This window comes from Xyrauchen texanus, chromosome 40, assembly GCF_025860055.1.
Source record: "Xyrauchen texanus isolate HMW12.3.18 chromosome 40, RBS_HiC_50CHRs, whole genome shotgun sequence".
Lineage (NCBI taxonomy): Eukaryota > Metazoa > Chordata > Actinopteri > Cypriniformes > Catostomidae > Xyrauchen > Xyrauchen texanus.
In genome coordinates, this window is record NC_068315.1 from 25,883,358 (window position 1) to 25,903,232 (window position 19,875).

General features: G+C 37.6%; 1 protein-coding gene across 4 annotated transcripts in view; it reads right to left on the reverse strand.

Moving 5' to 3' along the window:
* Positions 1 to 19,875, reverse strand: part of LOC127633782 (protein TANC2-like) — a 203,351-nt gene that overhangs the window by 104,446 nt on the left and 79,030 nt on the right. For all 4 annotated transcript variants that reach the window (XM_052113089.1, XM_052113091.1, XM_052113090.1 and 1 more), the window contains exons 3-4: positions 6,299 to 6,370; positions 2,843 to 3,034 (exon numbers count right to left, since the gene is read on the reverse strand). In XM_052113089.1, coding sequence (XP_051969049.1) covers positions 2,843 to 3,034; positions 6,299 to 6,370 — 264 coding nt within the window. The remainder of the gene's footprint in view (positions 1 to 2,842; positions 3,035 to 6,298; positions 6,371 to 19,875) is intronic.

Sequence of the window (19,875 nt, forward strand, 5' to 3'; positions counted from 1 at the left end):
TACAACTTCAAAAACAACTTATATGTAATGTAGACTTAGACTACCATAAATATCTCTGCACTGTTCCTGTTTGATGTAAGAGTGTAAGTGTAAGCTGTCCCTGGCAACAAATCAAAACAGCTCATTATTGCTCTGTAACTCTACGTTACTGCGTCCCCCTCACAGTACATTCTAAAGGGTTCAGTTATTCACTTGTATTAGTAGAGTGACAGACAATCAGACCAATCAAATGTATTATTCTCTCCTTGGGGGTTGGGCGCTAGCAATCTGCTCCTTCAGAACTCAGAGGAGAAGGTCTTACGCTTTGAATGCTAGTCAGGAAAGTTTGCCATCCTACAGCCGTATTTCCTTCTCTACCTGAGGCTACGATGAACAGCGGGACATGTCCATATTTATTACAGACAAAAAGCATCAACATGAAATCTGTTCAACAAATGAATCTGCTTGAGGCAAAAATGCTACAAATTAACCTATTTCACAAAAACAGATAAGACTGTTTTTGAATGATTTAAATGGTCACAATAAAATATGACTTAAATAAAAAAAAAGACAAAAAACCTTGAAATCAAATCCAGGTGCCAAATATTCCCCCTTAATGTAAAACTTCATTTCTGACGCTGCTATGAAGTGTTTTAAGCATCAACAGGAATATGAGACTGGCACACCCTAGTGGACACATGCAACACCAGCTATTTACTGGCACAGCAGCATTTTTGCATCTTTGCATAATGGCACCATAATTAAAACAACAATCTTGAAACCAGTCCCTTAGGAACATTTTAAGTATGAATTTTGTCTGGTGATAAAGCAAAAAAGCCATTAAACCTTTCTCTTTGGGGGTGTTCACACTGCCAGCCATTACATTTTAGAGGTCGCCATGTCTCTGCGCAGTTGGTTTCTAGTAGGCGTTCCCACTGAATAGGAGGATCACTGTCTGCACTCTTTTTGCAATTATTGTCACCAGTGGTGTTTGTAAAAAAAAACAATTCAAGGAGGCTGGTGTTGTCATATATTTATAATTATATAATTATATTATTGTCAATTGTATAATTATATAATAATAGTTCAAGGTGTTAAAATGAGACAAAATGTTGAAATGTTGTTTAAAACACTTGTCATGTTCACAGAAATGAAATCTTTTTGTCATACATTTTTGAAAAACTATTGCATTTTCTACAAAAAAATAAATAAAACTTAAAAATTGTCAAGTAAAAACTACTATAATACTTTAATTGCACCTTGAATACATGAGAGTATAAAACAATGCAATAATTAATTTCCAAAAAGTTTTCAAACACATTTTTTCAAGGAAGGAATTTTATCTTTTAATGATGCTTTGACTCTATTTTTGTCTCTGGACACCTCATGACATTTTTTACTTGAAGCCCCACACTGCAAAAAAAATGGTTGCCAGAATAATTACACCGATCAGTCACAACATTAAAACCACCTGCCTAATATTGTGTAGGTCCCCCTCATGCCGCCAAAACAATGCCAACCTGCATCACAGAATTGCTTTCTAAGATGATATTCTTCTCAACACAATTGTACAGAGCAGTTATCTGAGTTACCGTAGACTTTGTCAGTTCAAACCAGTCTGGCCATTCTCCGTTGACCTCTTTCATCAACAAGGCATTTCCATCCACAGAACTGCCACTCACTAGATGTTTTTTATTTTTTGCACCACATTATAATAATAATCCTATGAGATCAGCAGTTAAAGAAATAATCAGCCCGTCTGGCACCAACAAACTTCCATGTGATTATCTAATCAGCCAATCGTGTGGCAGCAGTGCTGTGCATAAAATCATGAAGATACAGGTCAGGAGCTTCAGTTCATGTTCACATCAACCATCAGAATGTGGAAAAAAATTATCTCAGTGATTTAGACCATGGAATACAGACAAAAGCGTTTTATGGGCAAAATGCAGAAAATGATTTAAATTAAAAACATGTACATGTTGTACACTCGTCATAGCAATATCTTACCTTCTGTTTCCTTCTCTTTAAAGAAAGACAAAATATTTTCTTGAACTGTTTTCTTGGCCATTTTTGAAAGTGTGCGAAACGTTTTCAAACTTGCATTACCTTCAGTGGCGTAAGTTTCATGTGAAAAATAAATTTACATACATTATATTGAAATAAAAACAGACAGACTAACCCTAAAGCAACAGCTATCCCAGACTTTACGGCTCTTGCTGTGAAGAAAACAAAATCTGTTTGCCAGACACTAGGAAGGACAAGTCAACCCATTGCTAAACTCCGATGTACCTGTTTGTCAGTGTTTTCAGAAAAACTGCATCTTTTTGCAGTGGAGAGAGAGCTTGCATGCTCAAGGTTGCCAGATTGCGTGACTAAAGTGTCTCCCTGGCAGAATATTTCCAAACTGTGCAAATGTCCAGATCAAACTGACGGATTTCACCTATAGAACTCTGGCAACCTAAAACATGTTGAAATCTGATTCTGACCAGTTAAAAGCCCTTATTTAAAATCTGTTATTTATCCAACGTAGAAAATGTAATATTTTACCTGCATGATTAGTTCTAAATAATACATGACATCATTGATCTTAAGGGGATTGTAAGGGGGAATGGTGCTTTCAGTATGAATGCCACTTTGCATGTAAATCTTACCAGCCGAGAGACAACAACAAGCTATTGGACATTTTGTTGGCCGCTTGGTTTCTGTTTTGCGGCATACTGCGCACTGCCCACTGTGAAATCTCAATCGTCCACAATTCTGCTCCTCTTAACTGTACATTGTACATCAAATGACTTCTGATTGGCTGTGAGTCTGTCACTTTGTGTGACATCATAGTTTATGTTCAGTGTTGCGTATGTACCTCTGGTCATGCTGAAGACCTTCCTCATGGGAGGCATTCTTGAGCTGATGATCTGGTGGGCAAGTAAAGGGGATGAGGGGAGAGAACGGGACATCCCCTCCATCATATGGATGTGCTGCAGCCCCTCAGCCATGGAGATGGGAGGTACAGCATAGTCACCCTCAAAGGCACAGTCACTGTCTATACTGCCACCTATATGATTGGACGACACGTGTCCAAAATATGGAATTAAAGGAATATTTCACTCAAAAATGAAAATTCTCTCATCATTTACTCACCATCATGTCACCCCAGATGTGTCTGACTTTCTTTCATCTGCAGAACACAAATTAAGATTTTTAGAAGAATATTTCAGCTCTGTTGGTCCACACAATGCAAGTGAATAGTGGCCAGAAATGTGAAACCCCAAAAAGCACATAAAGGCAGCATAAAAGATATATAAAAGACTCCAGTGCAAATTGTAGCCTCTTTTTCCTATTTGTAGTGGAGATGAGTGGTACCCGGTTGGGTCTTCTGCTGTTGTAGCCCATCCGCCTGAAGGTTGTGCGTGTTGTGGCTTCACAAATGCTTTGCTGCATACCTCGGTTGTAATGAGTGGTTATTTCAGGCAAAGTTGCTCTTCTATCAGCTTGAATCAGTCGGCCCATTCTCCTCTGACCTCTAGCATCAACAAGGCATTTTCAGCCCACAGGACTGCCGCATACTGGATGTTTTTCCTTTTCACACCATTCTTTGTAAACCCTAGAAATGGTTGTGCGTGAAAATCCCAGTAACTGAGCAGATTGTGAAATACTCAGACCGGCCCGTCTGGCACCAACAACCATGCCACGCTCAAAATTGCTTAAATCACCTTTCTTTCCCATTCTGATTAATTTTATTAAAAATAACGTGTTAAAATAAATTACGCAATTAATTGCAATGCCCCCGGATTGTAATAAGGAAGATTCCTGAGAAATGCAAGCTTGTAGTACCACCTGTTTACTCCAGAGGGCAGTAAGTGAAATTTCAGCTGTATGAGCAACAAGCAGTTTATACAGTGAAGAAAACAACCATCCAGCAGACAGAAGAACACAAACATGCGTTATGTTCTTGCGTTCAAAACACTTGAAAGGATCTCAAGATTTGTTCTAAGTATTAAAACTATATTTAACTTGACACAGTGACCTAAAAAATTTATGTTTATAACACAACGCACCCAAGACGCTACACAAGCATGTCTGACGCAGGTGTAAATTGACGGGTCCTTAAACAGCTGATTGACAAATTCTCTTGTGAAATGGATTGCTGTGAACTGTATGCCAATAATTGACTTATGATCAATAATATGGTAGTAAACAATACATTGTATTCTTAAGATGCTTTTTGAATTGTCTTATCAATGATTTACTCTTCTGCCACAAGAATGTAATACATTTTAATTATCTGAATATTTTTTATTTATATATATTAATTTTGAAATATTTAAAGATAACTATGTATAATTTCATCATTATATATTGGATTATTGTTATATGAGGGGCTTTCTCAGCAAATATTTGTATATGTGATTAAATGCGATTAATTAATCGGGACACCATGTAATTAATTCGCTAACATTTTTTATCGATTGACAGCCCTAATATATATATAAATTCTCCTCCCCGACTAGAAGCTGGCGATATGCACAAGGAATGCGAGTTGCCAAAAACAAAAGAAGAATGTTGAAGTGAAAGTGGACATTTATAGTAAAAATGACTTAAATATTGATTCTCACTCACACTTATCATATTGCTTGTGAAAACATGGATTTAACCACTGGATTCATATGGATTACTTTTATGTGGCCTTTTATATACTTTTTTGAGTTCTGGTCACTCACGCATTCACTTGCATTGTATGGACCTACAGAGCTGAAATCTTCATTTCTGTTCAGAAGAAGAAAGTCATACACATCTGGGCAGACCTACAAAGAGATTTTGGTAGAGGTTTTAAGCATTATAAGAACAAAGCAAATCTATCATTTCTCTACAGTTTGTGAGCTGCTAAACATGACTTTTATCAAAAGACAACAATAATAGTCTAATAATAATTATAATGAGTTCAATGACGTCCGTAAATTTTCATGTATAAAAAAGTGTCAGTAAAATGAACACAGCAGATTTATCTTTTTCCCACAGTTTGTCGACTGCACACAACATAGTTAAAAAACAGGAGCTGATATTAAAAATAGCTTTACATATTTAACACCATTAAATCTAGTAATCTGCTTAAATTGGCAAAACAACCGATCAAACTATTACCTCACAAACATAATGTAAAAATCATAACTTAATGAAGACTCAGGCACTGATATAAACTCCACTTACAATGTGTGCTTAAAAGAAGTATTGTCTTTGTATTTTTTCAGCAGTGCATTTCACGAAATTCTGCCAATCAAGAACAATGCATCTGGGATGGCATGAGGGAGTAAATAATAGGAATTTTGGGTAAACTGTTCCTGGTATGATTACAATAGACAGTGTTTTCAGTTCACATATTAAATGATGTTATAACAATGGATTTTAAAGCTGTCAAATAAAACTATATAAGCTATAATAATAATAAGAGAAAAAAAAGAAAAAGGAAAAATCACAAAAGTTTTTTAAAGTATATGTTTTCACTGTAAAAATATTCCATACCTTAAGAAATGAATTGCATTTTTAACAACTTAAAATGATAAAATAAATATATTAAAATGAAAAAAAAAAAGCTATTTTATTTTACAAAAAGCGGGTCACATGACCAACTGAGGCAATAAACTTCTTAAATTGAAAATTCATGCGTCCACAGATTACAAATAAGTAACCTTTAAATGGTTAAAATTTACATCAAATAAAATATTGTTACTACTTGATTTGCAGACTAAATTACCTTTAAACAAGAACACAGCAGACATAAGTAATATGGTTGAAAATTATATTTTGTTTATCATCTGTATTTGAATGTAATGATCTCTGCACGAATCATTGCACAGCCAATACAAAATTCCTGCAGGCAAAATGTACCAGTACACGTGCCTAAACAGATTCAGTGCAAAAAATATTGGTAATCTTCCTAATAATTGTACTTGTCAACCCAAGTACAAAATCAACAGCATGCTATTAAAGTACAAAGTTGTATTGTGGCCCCAAGTTTTTTGGGAATCGAGTTTTAGTGCAGGTGAAGATTATAAGTGAATACAGTCTTAAATTATGACTTGGAATATAGCGCACTACTTCAGGATACTATTTGTTGCATTTTGTCCTTTTTGGAGCTTGACAGCTGTGCTCATTTAGATAAAGATGTGCATAGTCTTCATAATTTCTCCATTTATATTGCACATAAATTAACATGCATAAGTTTTACATAATTACTCTTAAGACAATGAATTAGTATGAGACTTGGAATATATTCTGAAAGATATGGGAAACATACAGACAGAGCTAAACCATATCTTACCTTGTCCAGTAAATGTGTGAAGGGGATCATGGATGGAGGTCTGTTGATCTGAGGTGTCCTCGTTCCCTCCATCTGTAGAGGAAGTTCGAGAGAAAGAGCAGAGCGAGTGAGTACGAGGAGGTGGAGTGGGACCTGCTTGAGTCTGTTCCAGCAGGTACACCAAGTGGGCATCCAATAACCAGGTTCTAGTGTGCAAAACCCCCAATAGAGTGCTCGCGCACAGACCCTCGACGCTCTTCCGCCGAGAGAGCATCTTGCCCCTCAAGGTGGCAAAGTGTGGGACTAAAGGAAACCGCCATTTCTTCATCTTCCCCATAATCGCTCAGTGAACAAACGTAACTAAATCAAAACCTGAAGTTAGTCCTATGCAGACTGATGTCATGAGCAGGAAGTGATACGCTCCAAAACTGCAATGGGTCTACATCTTTGGAAGTACAGCATTGTGCAGGGAAACAATCAAGCTCTTGTAGACTGCTCCACTTTTGTGGTTTTGCCATAGAGGAAGACATAATTGGAGAAAGAGAGAGCGTGAAGGTAGAGAGAACAGTAGCCTACTGTACATGAGCTGTTCACTGATGGATTAGCATGGAGCTATTGATAGCAGGATCAATTACTTTGGGCCCCAGGGGACTGGAGAGGCCGGTCTGGCCTATTAGGACAGGAGTATTGTACGTCAATGGGCATTAGCTTCATCTCTGCAGAATAGACCTCTTTAAAGATCTTGATCAGTTGCAGCACAAAGCCAGCACATCATACAGGGAATCTCACAAGAGTACTGCTTTTATTAAGTGGAACAACCAAAACATTGGCCAGGTCTTGTTCATGATCCATTATTCTCTGTATTAACAGAAATGGAAGGTGATACTGTCATGTTTTGAATATCCGGTGTATTTTTAAGTAGATTATTTTATACAGGAATCACAACCCAGCTGAATATACAGAATATACCAGAATATATATTAAACCAGCCAAAAGATGATTAGCTGGTCTCCCAGCCTGGCCAAGCTGGTCTGTTTGGTGGTGGTTTGGTGATGGTTTTAGAGGGGAGACCAGCTCAAACCAGCTAAGACTAGCAAACCACTTTAGTTTTTTTTCTTCTTCTTTATTTAATGTCCTTATTTTCATAAAAAAAAAAAAAAAGTCATTTTCTAGCTGGTCTCCCAGTCTGACCAGCTGGCAAGTGCACAAACCCCTTCTAAAAACCATCAAAACAGACCAGCTAAACATCAGTTGGCCAGGCTGGTAAACATGGTAATCCAGCTAAGACCAGCAAACCACATTAGGCTGGTTTAGGTTTCAGACTAGAGACAAGCTTATCGATCATCGAAACCATTTAAACGCCAGTTTGGGAGACCATTTAGAACAGCTTAAAAAAGGTCCAGCAAAATGTAGGTTTGTGTTGTTGTTGTTGTGGTTTTAAGTCATTTTCTGGTTTAAGTTGGTCTCTAATCATTCCCAGGCTGGTGTTTAACTGGTTTCAGTGGTCAGCCAGCTGGTCTCCCAGCTGTCTGGGAGACTAGATAATCCAGTTAAGACCAGCAAACCACTTAAGGCTAGATTAGGTTTTGATGGCTTTAGAGGGGTTATGGGCACTTTTCAAATGTATAGCTGGTCAACCACCGAAACCAGCTAAACACCAGCTTGGCCAGGCAGGAAAATCAAATAGACCAGCTTAAACCAGGTTTACTAAAGGTTTAGTCTGGTCTTCCATCCTAGCTAAACTGGTGATCAGCTCATTTAGCAGGTTGCTTAGCCTGACCAGCTGTCAAGTAGCAAAATGCCTTTAAAACCATCCAAACAGACCAGCCTAACCAGGTAAACACAAGCTTGGCCAAGCTGGGAGGCCAGATAAATCAGCCAAAACCAGCAAAACACCTTAGGCAGGTTTAGCCTTGTTTTTAAGCAGAGAAATTAAAATAATGAAGATTTTTTTAAAATAAATAAATAAATAACATCAGTGCCCATCAGAGAGGGTGGAAAGATCAAACTAATCGATACATGAATATTACATGCCTGAGGGTCAAGCACTGTACCATGGCATGCACGTGCAATGTAGGTCAGTGTCAGCTTGGCTAACAACAACAACCTTGTTTCCTAGGATCCAGCCCAGAGTTTGAAGCTCAAATGAACAACTTCTTTAAGCCACCACAGAGCGATGCTTACATGCTCTGCAGACTACAGAAAGGCATGGACGTATCTCAACACAGGACTTTCAATTAACCGATGCTAAATTAGCTTCAGCCATTATGTGATTGTTTGCTCTCATTCTCCAAAGGAAATCGCTGTCTTGTTACAGCACATCAAACAGTAATTTACTGTCACAACAATCCATTTTCCATTAAGAAGAGAGCACAGGATGGTACGGGTGAGATGAAGACATACATTTCTTTTAATCACCGCAAGGAAATAAGACGAGAATAATCACAACATTTTAAACAATCAGGGCTGATTCATCTACAGTACATTATAAACATATTAATACAATCACTACTCAAAAGGCCCAGATGTTCATGGGGTATATGTGGGTTTTTCTTTATCGACATAAATTCTGGTCCACATTGCAGCTTATTCTGGCCAAGAACCACCCACTTCGACTGGAAGATACTATCCTACTGACAAAACTGAAACAAAATTGAATCTGTGGCATTATTTATTCTTTTTTTTTTTTTGTAGTTTGGAGTGATTATATACTTTAGTTTATTTTCAGTTTTTCTGTTTTATTTAAGTTAGCGGAAATGTTGTAATTTCATTTTTGTTAGCGATTACGACTAAGACTGGTTTGGGATTTAGTGCAAGGATTTAAATTTGAACTGTATAATTCCCACTGCATATTGCATGAATAATCATTTCAATGTGGTTACATGATGCACTCATTATTAAATGGATGCCCTGGGTTTTGGTCTTGACATGTAATGCAGATCTTTAACTGCTTTTATCTTTCATTACAGTAGAACTGATTACATGCAGTCTGATCACACGTTAGTGCCACAGGAGTGATTTGGGTAATGTCTTCGGTTGAGTGAGTTTAATTACGTATCAGCAAAATCAAGATAATTTCTAATGCTTACTCAAGGCTATCAGATTTAAAGCGCTCATGCAATGTGCAGATAATTACTTCTTTCAAAAACAGCTTTTGAAATCATTGAATATTAAGGTTCTTCCATGCTGTCCAATTATTTGTGTGTTTCTGTATATGTGTGTTGACATGTACTGTAGGACGATGTTATCGGATATCAAGAATGTCTTACAAAGATCCCGATGCCCATTGCCACAGTCAAAAAAACAGACGATGATCGACATTATCGGGAAATAGCAAAACCATGGATCTGGGAAGTCGACATATATATTAAAAAGTGGCCAGGGTGGCCATATATAGTAAGGACCTGCCAAATGCAACGAGGCTGAATCCAGTTCGCAAGCTCCTCTTCCAAATGTATTTAAATGTATTTCACGTGCAGGTAATTTTGCTCATTTACCTGCAACAAGTGGGTGACCTGAAAGATGTCTCGGAGTAACACAACAAGAAATGCTGTTAGTCACAAAGACACTTTCTTTAAGAAACACATTTTATTATACTTTCAAGAACGGGCAAAAGAAAATCCGTCAGTGCTTATGTCTGTTTTGCTGTTTGTTCAGAGGCGTCTCGTGGAAAACACGCATGTAAAGAAATGTCACTCTTTTTCTCTGTTTCCTTCGTCTGAAAACTGTTTGCAAGAATAATGTCATATGTGAGAATGCTGCAAATTATCTCTGATCATCTTCATTGTGAACGCAACTCTTCAGGTTCAGTAATATATACAGGTATCTTTGCATTAAAGAATCAAAGACAAAAGTGATTAAGTCATAGAGAAATACAAGACAGGTTCACCTTGAGCCTAAAATTGAGTTCTATTTTATTTTATTTTGGCTGCTTTACTATTACCAAAACGCAATACAAACACAAATTCGATGATAACACAGATTTGGCAGCATTATTTTGGGAACACAAGGGAATTCAATAGGCTTATTTATTTAGATTATTATTGTCTTTACATTTATAATTGTCTTTAGTTCTTAATCTGTAGGCTATTAGTAATTTTCCACCTGTTGTTACTGATGGATGCTTGCATGATGGCAAATGGAGCCACTGGAGACAGTAAATGTTTGGATTTGGGGAGGGGTTAAATAAGATTTTTTTGGATCACATCGTTATTTTATTGCTTTTTCGTTTAAAAAGCTATTTGAATTTAGAAGTGTCTTTTGTCTATGTTTTTCGTGTTTCAATAAATGAATACAATTTTTAAGCAAAATCAATAAAGCTAAAATATTTACCGACCCTCGGCAGGGGGGGTTAAAAAACATTTTAAGCCGATTATCGCAAAAAAAACATGTATATTGCCCATCGCTAATGTACTATATGTGTGACCACATACAAGCAAAAAGTGTTATGAGTAGAAGACTCACTTTAAAGTAAACAGATGCACTTGAATGAATCACCACTGATAAAGTGATAACACAGCCATCTGCTAAGACAACAGCACAAATACTGTATAGGTTTATTCATATTAGTCACCCTCTCACACCCTATAGGGATGTGCAATCCAATTTTCAAAATCAGCTAGTCAGTTGCTTGTTTGAATGACTAGTCGGTGTTAAGAATAATAATAATAATGTACATTTTAATTAAGCTCCATTGTGTTGTTTACTTGACCCCAATCAGATGCATTTCAGTGGATTTACGGATGCTAAGCGTAGCACTTATACATGGTGAGGGGGGTTTTGTGCTGCCCACTTCAGCCTGTCAGCAGGGGATTGTGCTGTAGCTCGCATTCTTAAAGGTACTTCGGCTTAAATCTCCCCTCCACCAAAAGGGCACCTTTAGATTTGTCAAGGGCATCTTTAGAATCGTAAACGAAAGGGCTGGGTCTTACGCCCCAGTAGCCCCGTTCTGTGCATGTCAGTGCTCAATGCACATTCAAAAGTGCAGAACTGCAAGATGATGGCGCAATACAGCAGCTTAAAACTTTTTACTGCAAATATTTATTGAAGCAGTGTCGGACAGAATCAGCACCTCACAAATACGGGAACATTACTCAGACAGAGGACTGACCGTCTTGAAATATACAGTATCGTTGATGTTTCGCTGTGCTGTAACAACCGGGCATAAAATGACTTAACCTAAAGCATTAAAGAGAAAATACATTCTGTTTTACTGTTCTGGCTGTTATTCATAGAAAGCGATCATCACGCAAAAATGCTCTGTAAGACGTTGCGTCTCAATTCATTTGAGAATTACATCTCCCATTAAAACCATCACCACTAAAAATATTAATGTTAGTAGTCAACCCCACTAAAGCTACGTTCACACTGCTAGCGACTTTGTCAAAAACAAACATTTTGGAGGGAAAAGACTAAATATAAATGGAATCAGTACATAAAATGCTTTATATCAAAGATGAACGAGAAACAAGGCGTGCTTTGCCATAGCAGCTGTTTATCTGTGTCGAAAATGCAAATGCCGGTCTGGGTCCACAAAACCATTCAATCTCAGGGTCAGCATGGTGAGTACCACCGGCTGTTGCAGGAGCTGCGGCTGGATGAAGTCCGGTTCCAGTAGTACTTCAGGCTTGACAGGACCCAGTTTGATGAGCTGCTGCAGAGGTTGGGTGCCCTGATCTTTCCATTACTGCAGGAGCTGAGAGAGAGAGAAGGATCACGTGAGCCCTACCGTCTTCTCTCGTATTGGCTGTCGGTCCTGTAAGTCGCTCTTCATTTGAATAAAGTTAAACTTGTCTCAACTTTGTCACATTGCTGGACATGCCAACATCTGGTCACCAACGGTCACGACAGCTCGTGTCGCCAGAAGTCGCTGTGCTCTCATTGAAAATTAATGGGATGGTGTCGCTGGCAGTGTGAACGCAGCTTAATCGACAAGTCAGTTGTTGGATGACCGGTCAATTACCACCCTGGCACATTTACACACACAAATCTTCCCACTCAATGCTTTCCTATTTATGGAAGTATATTTAGAGAAACTGAAATTGTTTTATGTAGAAGTAGGCACCATTATTTTTGTGTCACTCTGCTTGTCTGTGTTTGTGATTTTGATTAACTTGGATTAAACACTGAAACTGTGCACAAAGAGATTTGTTCGGTGATCATTTCTATTGGTTACATCTTTGCACTGTGACTAGCAGTTAGTGACAAATATGCTTTTTTTGTAAGAGTAATTTAGTGGTTGACTCAACTCGCTAAAAAAAAAATCGATCACAACCAAAAGAATGATATATTTACTTAAAACAATTAATGATAACTGTCTATACATTACATTAAAGGTGCACTCAGTAATTTTTTCCTCAATAAAATTGTTTTACTTCTAAAGAAATTGAATAAAATGTTGAAACATATACATAAAATAATGACCGCTCATGTGAGATGAAGACTCCCGTCATATCAGTAATCTTATAAAAGCTGTTTTTACTCTACATGGAGAGGGTCCCCTCATGGGGACTGCCATGTTAGAATCACATGACCAGCCGAATTCTACTGACTTAATCTCAGTACTTGTTTATTATTGGACACTCTCACTCTTAATTTCATGGCTGACTGTGAATAGAGAATTTCTCATTTCTAAAATAGCATCGGTAGCTGAAAACTATTGCGTTTGAATGATGCTGCATTCTCGTCCCTATTTGTCAGAGTAAATCCAAACCAACATAAAAACATTACTGTGTACACCTTTAACTATAATATTGCACAATAAAATATTAATTTGGCACTGTGTTTGAATTCATTTGCCAACTGAAAGAAAAAGTTTGACTTTCAGTGGAGCTTGATTTTCATAGCAGACTCAAGATGCCTCTGCAGTACAGTATTTCCCAGAATTGTGCACCATCCATTGTACTTTAATAAGTTTTCTCAGTCCCTGTTAATGAAACACTCGCTTTCGAGGTGTGAGCAGTGCTTCTCTATTCATTAATAAATGCTTTGCCTCAGCAGAACTTGGAAACTATTTTGTGCTTCGTATGGTTCGTTTTGAAATAATGGCTAAATTCATTTGTTTTCCGGAAACTCAACTCATAGAGCATAGCGGATGTGGCACTAACAACAAGGTCATGGTTATGATTCCCAGGGACCATATAAATTGGAAAAATGTATACCCCGACTGCATTGTAAGTTGCTTCGGATAACAGCATCTGACAAATGAAAAGTTGTATCATTATGCCATTAACTTCCTGAGACCCCCCGTGCTGTGTGCATTTCCCATTCCCCTTTTTGATTTGTAACTAGTAGCACCTAATAAACAAGCAAAAAAAAAGTTTTCTAGTAAATTCTAGAGACTGAAGTGTGTGAAAATCCCAGGAGATCAGCAGTTACAGAGATCTGGCACTACCAATCATGCCACAGTCCAAATCACTGAGATCAAATTTTTCCCCATTCTGATGGTTGATGTGAACATTAACTGAAGCTCCTGTCCCGTATCTGCATGATTCTATGCACGGCACTGCTGCCACATGATTGGTTGATTAGATAACCGCATGAAAGTTTGTTGGTGCCAGACGGGCTGGTTTGAGTATTTCAGTAACTGCTGATCTCATAGGATTATCACATACAACACTCTCTAGAATTTAGTACGAATGGTGCCAAAAAACATCCAGTGAGTGGTAGTTCTGCAGATGGAAACGCCTTGTTGATGAGAGAGGTCAACAGAGAATGACCAGACTGGTCCAAGCTGACAAAGTCTACAGTAACTCAGATAACCGCTCTGTACAATTGTGCTGAGAAGAATATCATCTCAGAATGCTGTAAAATTGTTATAATACCAAGCTATAGAAAGTCAGATTTTCTATCATCAGATTTATTCTGTGTCCAGGAGTGTTGGTTATTCAGGTTTTTGAGAAGTTATAGACATAACAGCTGATTTTTCTATAAAGCTGAATTTATCATTCTTATTAAAAGTAAAGACCACCATCATCAAATCACTGCCATCCATGCTACAATTAAATTCTGCATTATAAAATTCTGAATCTATGTACTCTGTCATTGTCCCATGTCTGCCAAACATGTTGAGCGGTACAAACATCATCTGCAGCCTGAAACTGAACTTTTGGTTGGATTTGAGGAGTGAATGCACTTGGCTGCATAGAAAGTTATAGGATGCACCCTTGCTCCCTATTTAGTGAATGACTTAACTTTCAGTGTGCTGTCTATCTGCACTGGTCTCAGGACAGTTAGAAATTCACCTTATTTTCATCCTAACTCCATATAAAGCCTCTGAAAGCAAAATATTTCGGCTTTGGCATGAATATGTGGACATCCTTTTATCAGCACGCTGAATGAAAAATGAACCAATTTTTTAAAGCAGCATATTAAATGAAACTAGAGACTAGAAACTTAAAGGTTTCTTACCAGAGGCACTTTTGGTGCCACTGCATAAGTAGTAGCGCTTTCTGGAAATCAATGTCACGCTGTTGTGTCATGTGACGCGGTGCGTCAGAAGTTCAACACAGGCAGTTTAGATTCTTGTGAATAGTATTAAGTCAGTTTTAATTCATTTAAATGATGTGTTGCATATAGTGAAAAAAATACAAAGTCCACACAGGTGGACACATGGTAACATAAGGTTAAAGTCATTGTTCAACAGAGCTTTTGGTATGTTTGACCAATTCATATGGTAAACACTATCCATTATATATTACAGAATTGTGTAGCTCCTTCAAAGTGATCACTGGGCCGTCGTGTTTTTTCACAAGACTTGTTTTTTGGGTTTTAAAGAACTGAACTCAGTGTCTGAATGGTTTGATATTGACTATAAACTTACTTCCTAAAATAACTGAAGCAGGAGTGCCCAATGGAACATCAAAATAATTGGACATCGTTGTGTACCCAATTTATGCACGTGTTTTGCTTTAGGTCTAATTAGTGTTCAATTGTCTTTAGTTTCACAGCTGCCCTTAATATTCACAACTTGAATAATAATCCCTTAACAGTGGGGGATTTATCCAGGAAAAGCTGTAGATTTTAATTATACACATGCAGGCAGAAGCCAATTAGAAGACAATTGTTATAATTGTGTTCTGTGTTTTTCATCTGTGCAATCTCAGACCTTTTTCAACACAGCAGCTGAATACTTATGCAAACAACATTTCTTAAGTTTTCATAATAATGCTACATTAGAATAATTAATTTGGAATTTCAGAGGTTAAAAATATTACAGAGAACTTCATTTCAACTAATAATTATTGCACTATAGATAAAGTTCTGTTATGCACAAATACTTTTCAGTTTGTGAAATTGCGTTTATGGATTTTATGCCTTTTTGGAGCATGACAAACATGGTCAGAGTTGGGGAAGCTACTTAACATGTAACTTCCAAATCTACAAGCTACTCAAAAAGTAGTTTGACTACAGTCAAGTTCTGTCAGTCTCTCAGTCTCTCACAGGACACGTTCTGTTTGTGCAGTTTAAAATGTTTGTCTATGACTATGTAGTATGCATACTTTGAACATGCATCAGATTGAAAAACACGTCTAAAGAAACCTGCATTCTGTTGTGCTCTGCCCAACTGTCTTTGAACACAAAAGCATGTCATCTGTGAAAGGCTCCGTATTCATTTTGTGCTGCCTGCACTCGTTGGTTTGATGAGGCGCTTTGCCTGGACAGCTCAAGGAGTTCTAGGCTGCCACTGTTGACTGCAGAATGCAAATCATTAAGGCATATTACAGAGATTAGGGAGCATGATTAATTGTGTTAATCTTTTAAAGTGGACCTATTATGGTTTTTAAATGTGCCTAATTTTGTTTTAAAGGTCTCATACAATAGATTTACATGCATCCAAGGTCAAAAAACACTTTAATTTGCTCATAATTTAAATTGCAACATTACCATTTTTTTCCAAGTGTCAAAAGCGACTTGTTCAATGATCCGTTCTAAAGCATTCATTCTAAACTCCTCCTTTCAGAGAGCCTACTCTGCTCTGATTGGTCAGATGTCCCAGTCTGTTGTGATTGGTCTACCGCTTAGTGTAGTGTTTGAGGGCGGGTCAAAGCTGTTCGCGAGCAGCCATTGAAGACCAGAGGTGGGTTTTTTGTTACCAAATTGCATAGGTTAGTACAGGAAGTAAGTCTGGAATTACGAATGACTCATTTCAGGTGTTCAGAATCGGTTCTTTCTTTTGGGAGTCAATAACTCCATTTGTAGTACACTTTGATTTCTGAAACTTTGCAGACTTTTTTACATTCACAAAAAAGCTATATAGCACACTACATGAAAGGTAATATTTGAAATACCATAATAAGTGCTCTTCAATGTATTATTTTTTACGTAATTAATCAGTTACATGTTAAATTGAGAGCCCTAATTTAATCAGTTACATATTGAATGAGGTTGGCAGTCCTTTCCGAAAACGACTCATTCTCCACTTCCTCTACATTGTGATGTCACACTGTGGTAGAAATTTGCATCTGACCGCTTCTACAACAACACATCAACACCTACTTCACCTTGTTAGCTCTGAAGCCCCACCCAGTAGTGGTGAGCAGTGTTATGACAAGGAGAGAGCAGGCCAGAAAAGAGCAGAGAGCCAATCAGAACAGTGGGCATTTACTGTCAAATCTTAAAGGAGAAACAGAGTGTTTCTGCCAGAGGGTCAGAATGAGGGTGGAAAATGATCATGTTTGACAAATATATGATGGTTTTTGTGTGTGTGTGTGTGTGTGTGTGTGTGTGTGTGTGTGTGTGTGTGTGTGTGTGTGTGTGTGTGTGTGTTAAAAAACTTTGCTAATACTACAAGTCAACCTCAAGTAGCATATTACGATAATTAAAAAATGGCATGTCATCACCCCTTTAAAAAGACAATAACTTAACCTTCCACTATGCTTAAAATGTTACCAGACATTACGGAGAGGACTATTGGAAATATTATGAAGAAAGATGCTCTACTATCTCAAATGCAATGTAGGTTTCAGCAGGCTAGCACGACAGATGACAATCCAAGATCCAGTCTACCTAAAGTGACAACACCAGAGCAGGACTCCCACATCAGACTCATACATCAGACAGATTGTTTCAGATCTGCCACCTTCTGAAACTCCTGGCAGACATGATGCTTGCATCAGTGACAAGACAGTGATGGACGTGTCAGCAAATTCAATAGGCCCTTAACACATATGAGTTGCTCTTCAATCTGTTCCTAGCAGAGGAGAGGCCAATAACATGGAGGTGGAGAGGAGAGAGAAGTGTGGGTTGACAGGCTGAATGAGGCTCCATTTCATCCAAGACAGGGTGAAGACACTGTATATCGGACTGTACATCAAATTATTAGTGGTTGCCAAGGCAAAATCTCATTATAAACAATATAGGCCTAGAATAAAATGTTATGAAATATGTACATTGTTAGATAATGGTTGAATTCACTACATTTTTAATATCTGGGGCATTTGTCACTTTCAGTGTCATTTTTGCTTCAAGCCCTTGTTAATATCTGACCCAGAGTGACAATAAGAGATGATCTAGAATGGCTGAACTTGCCTTGGCTAGGGGAGAAATATGGGCCCTCAGTGGGGATTCAATTCATCACAGCAACGTTTTGTTTTATGGGTTTGGATGAGTGGCCTTGTCAGAGCAAAGATATAGGAAGCTTAGAACTTCAAGAGAACTTCTTTTCACAGTTGCAATTGTTTTCTCAAGGTTTGTGTTATTCTAGTGCTACTTTGTTTTCCCTATAATTATTTTCCATATTACTTTCTCTTCTATATTATTCTCATTTGTGTTATTTCCAGGGACTAAAAATAAAATGTTTTTCATTCCAGTTCAGAAGATCCACAGTCTCCTTTCCAAATGGTAACTGGTTAGGAAAAAATAAAAGAACGGTTGATAATGTTCTTTTTAAAATGACAGTACTCTACGCTAAGGGGTGGGTGAAATACCAGTTGCAGTGTTGCCAGATCTCGCAACACAACCTGTCTGGATAAACGAGCCTAAAAATGAGAAATAAAATGTTCTCCTGTGTGGTGGATTTATCAGCATAGATATCATAAGTGGATAAACAGTAAAGAATAATTCAAAATTCAGTCAAAACCTGGCAGTATAAAATCTGTATTAATGCATCATACCTAGCAATAAATTTAGTGAAGACTTGGAAACAACTGAGAAATGTAATTTTTATATATTTTATATATATATATCTAATAATATTTTCATTGTATCTGGATTAGCCAGGCATGTATATGTAGAACTTATACATAGTTGTTAAAAAGGTCTTCATTCACAGAATGCAACATCCACAATGGGCAATTAATTACAGAAATAAGTGATGCAGTGTGTTCCTTCAGGATCAAAGCACGTGTTTCATTTTGTCGGGCAGCATGAAGTGCAGTTCCAAAAATGTACTGTGATAAACCCTTAGACTTTTGGTTCCATTAAAAATGATAAGAACAAACTTAACTGGTTATAACTGGTTTCCAGCATTTAAAAATAACGTTTTCACTCTAGAACAATTGAAAATCACTTTGTTCTTATTTTCAGTTCCGCTTTGCAAAATATTTAGTTCATTTTCAGTTTTAGTTCCTTGATCTGTTTTTAGTCCCTGATTATATCAGCAATAAAGGTCAAAATTTCAGTCCAGCATTGAGTGTGAGGAGAGAGAGAGAGAGAGAGAGAGATAGAGAGAGAGAGAGAGAGAGAGAGAGAGAGAGAGAGAGAGAGAGAGAGAGAGAGATGAGCAATGTCAAACTTGAGAGTCTGTGCTCTCTTCAGTCAGTGTGACAGCAGAAAGACTATACTGTCATGACTTACACAATGTTATTTCAGTGTGAGGCAACAGCGGGACTTCTCCAAACTGCAAAGTGAAGGAAGAAGCAGAGGGAAATAAATGCATTTATTTATATATTGCACCTAACCTGTGCTTCTTTTAGAGTAAAAAATGTGTCAAGATCAAAGTATAAAGCAAAACTCCCTACCTATTCTAATCAGATCATTTATGGAAGCATGAAACAGACAGACAGACAGACAGACAGACAGACAGATAGATAGATAGATAGAAACTTAAAAGTCTGTCTGTTTGAGAAAACCATAAACTCTGTGGGTTCTTCGTGGTGACGCAGGTCTGTGTGTGCGTCAGAGACTGAGCTGAGCGATCAGAAAGCGCACAGCACAGATACACACCTCTGAAAGGAAGAATTGTCAGCCCAATCAAAAAAATACATAGACACGCTCACACAGAGCGCATCCAAGCCGGTAGCTGACAAATGTCCGGTACTGTACTACAGTCTGCCAGAGTTTACCGAAAAAGCTCTCCATTCCTTGCAGAAAAATGTTCGCAGATTTAAAGGTGCTGCAAGTGATTTGGAATTCCTACTGCCTGACAGATATCACATAAAAGGTGTCTTGAGGAAATCACATCTGCCTCTGTGACAGCCCGAGGCTCTATAAACAGCAAAAAAAAAAAAGAAAAGAAAAGGTCAGGGGAGCAGCCTATACTTTGCTTTTCTTACAATATTACCATATCATATTAATTATTAGGAATGTCATAAAATATTGGTACATTGATTATTGATCGGCATGTTATTTTCTCAATAAATTTTTGAGGCATGTATATA